The 367-nt window shown below is 36.5% G+C and overlaps 1 protein-coding gene and 1 pseudogene across 1 annotated transcript in view; one reads left to right on the top strand and one right to left on the bottom strand.

Moving 5' to 3' along the window:
• LOC113458017 overlaps window positions 1–367 on the bottom strand; it is a 211,828-nt pseudogene that overhangs the window by 20,378 nt on the left and 191,083 nt on the right.
• LOC113458018 (zinc finger protein 120-like) overlaps window positions 1–367 on the top strand; it is a 17,486-nt gene that overhangs the window by 16,041 nt on the left and 1,078 nt on the right. The window contains exon 5 of the mRNA XM_026787979.1: window positions 1–310. Within this exon, the coding sequence (XP_026643780.1) occupies window positions 1–310 (310 nt within the window). The remainder of the gene's footprint in view (window positions 311–367) is intronic.

The raw sequence follows: 367 nt of genomic DNA, 5'->3' as shown, positions 1-367 counted from the left end.
GTAAAGCCTTTCCATTCCAATGTAATCTCCGAATACACGAAAGAATGCATACTGGAGAAAAACCCTATGAATGTAATCAGTGTGGTAAAGCCTTTATATATGACAGTGTTTTTAAAAGGCATAAAAGAACCCATACCGGAGAGAAACCCTATGAATGTAATCAGTGTGGTAAAGGCTTTGCATGTATCAGTGATCTTCAACAGCATAAAATAAGACATACTGGAGAGAAACCCTATGAATGTAATCATTGTGGTAAAGCCTTTGTATGTATCGTTGATCTTCAAAGACATATAAGAACACATACTGGAGAGAAACCCTATGAATGTAATCAGTGTGGAAAAGCCTTTGCGTATCACAGTTATCTTCA

This window comes from Microtus ochrogaster, assembly GCF_000317375.1.
Source record: "Microtus ochrogaster isolate Prairie Vole_2 chromosome 14 unlocalized genomic scaffold, MicOch1.0 chr14_random_3, whole genome shotgun sequence".
Classification (NCBI taxonomy): Eukaryota; Metazoa; Chordata; class Mammalia; order Rodentia; family Cricetidae; genus Microtus; species Microtus ochrogaster.
Note: the sequence above shows the minus strand (reverse complement) of the source record. Positions and strands in the feature narration are given on the sequence as shown.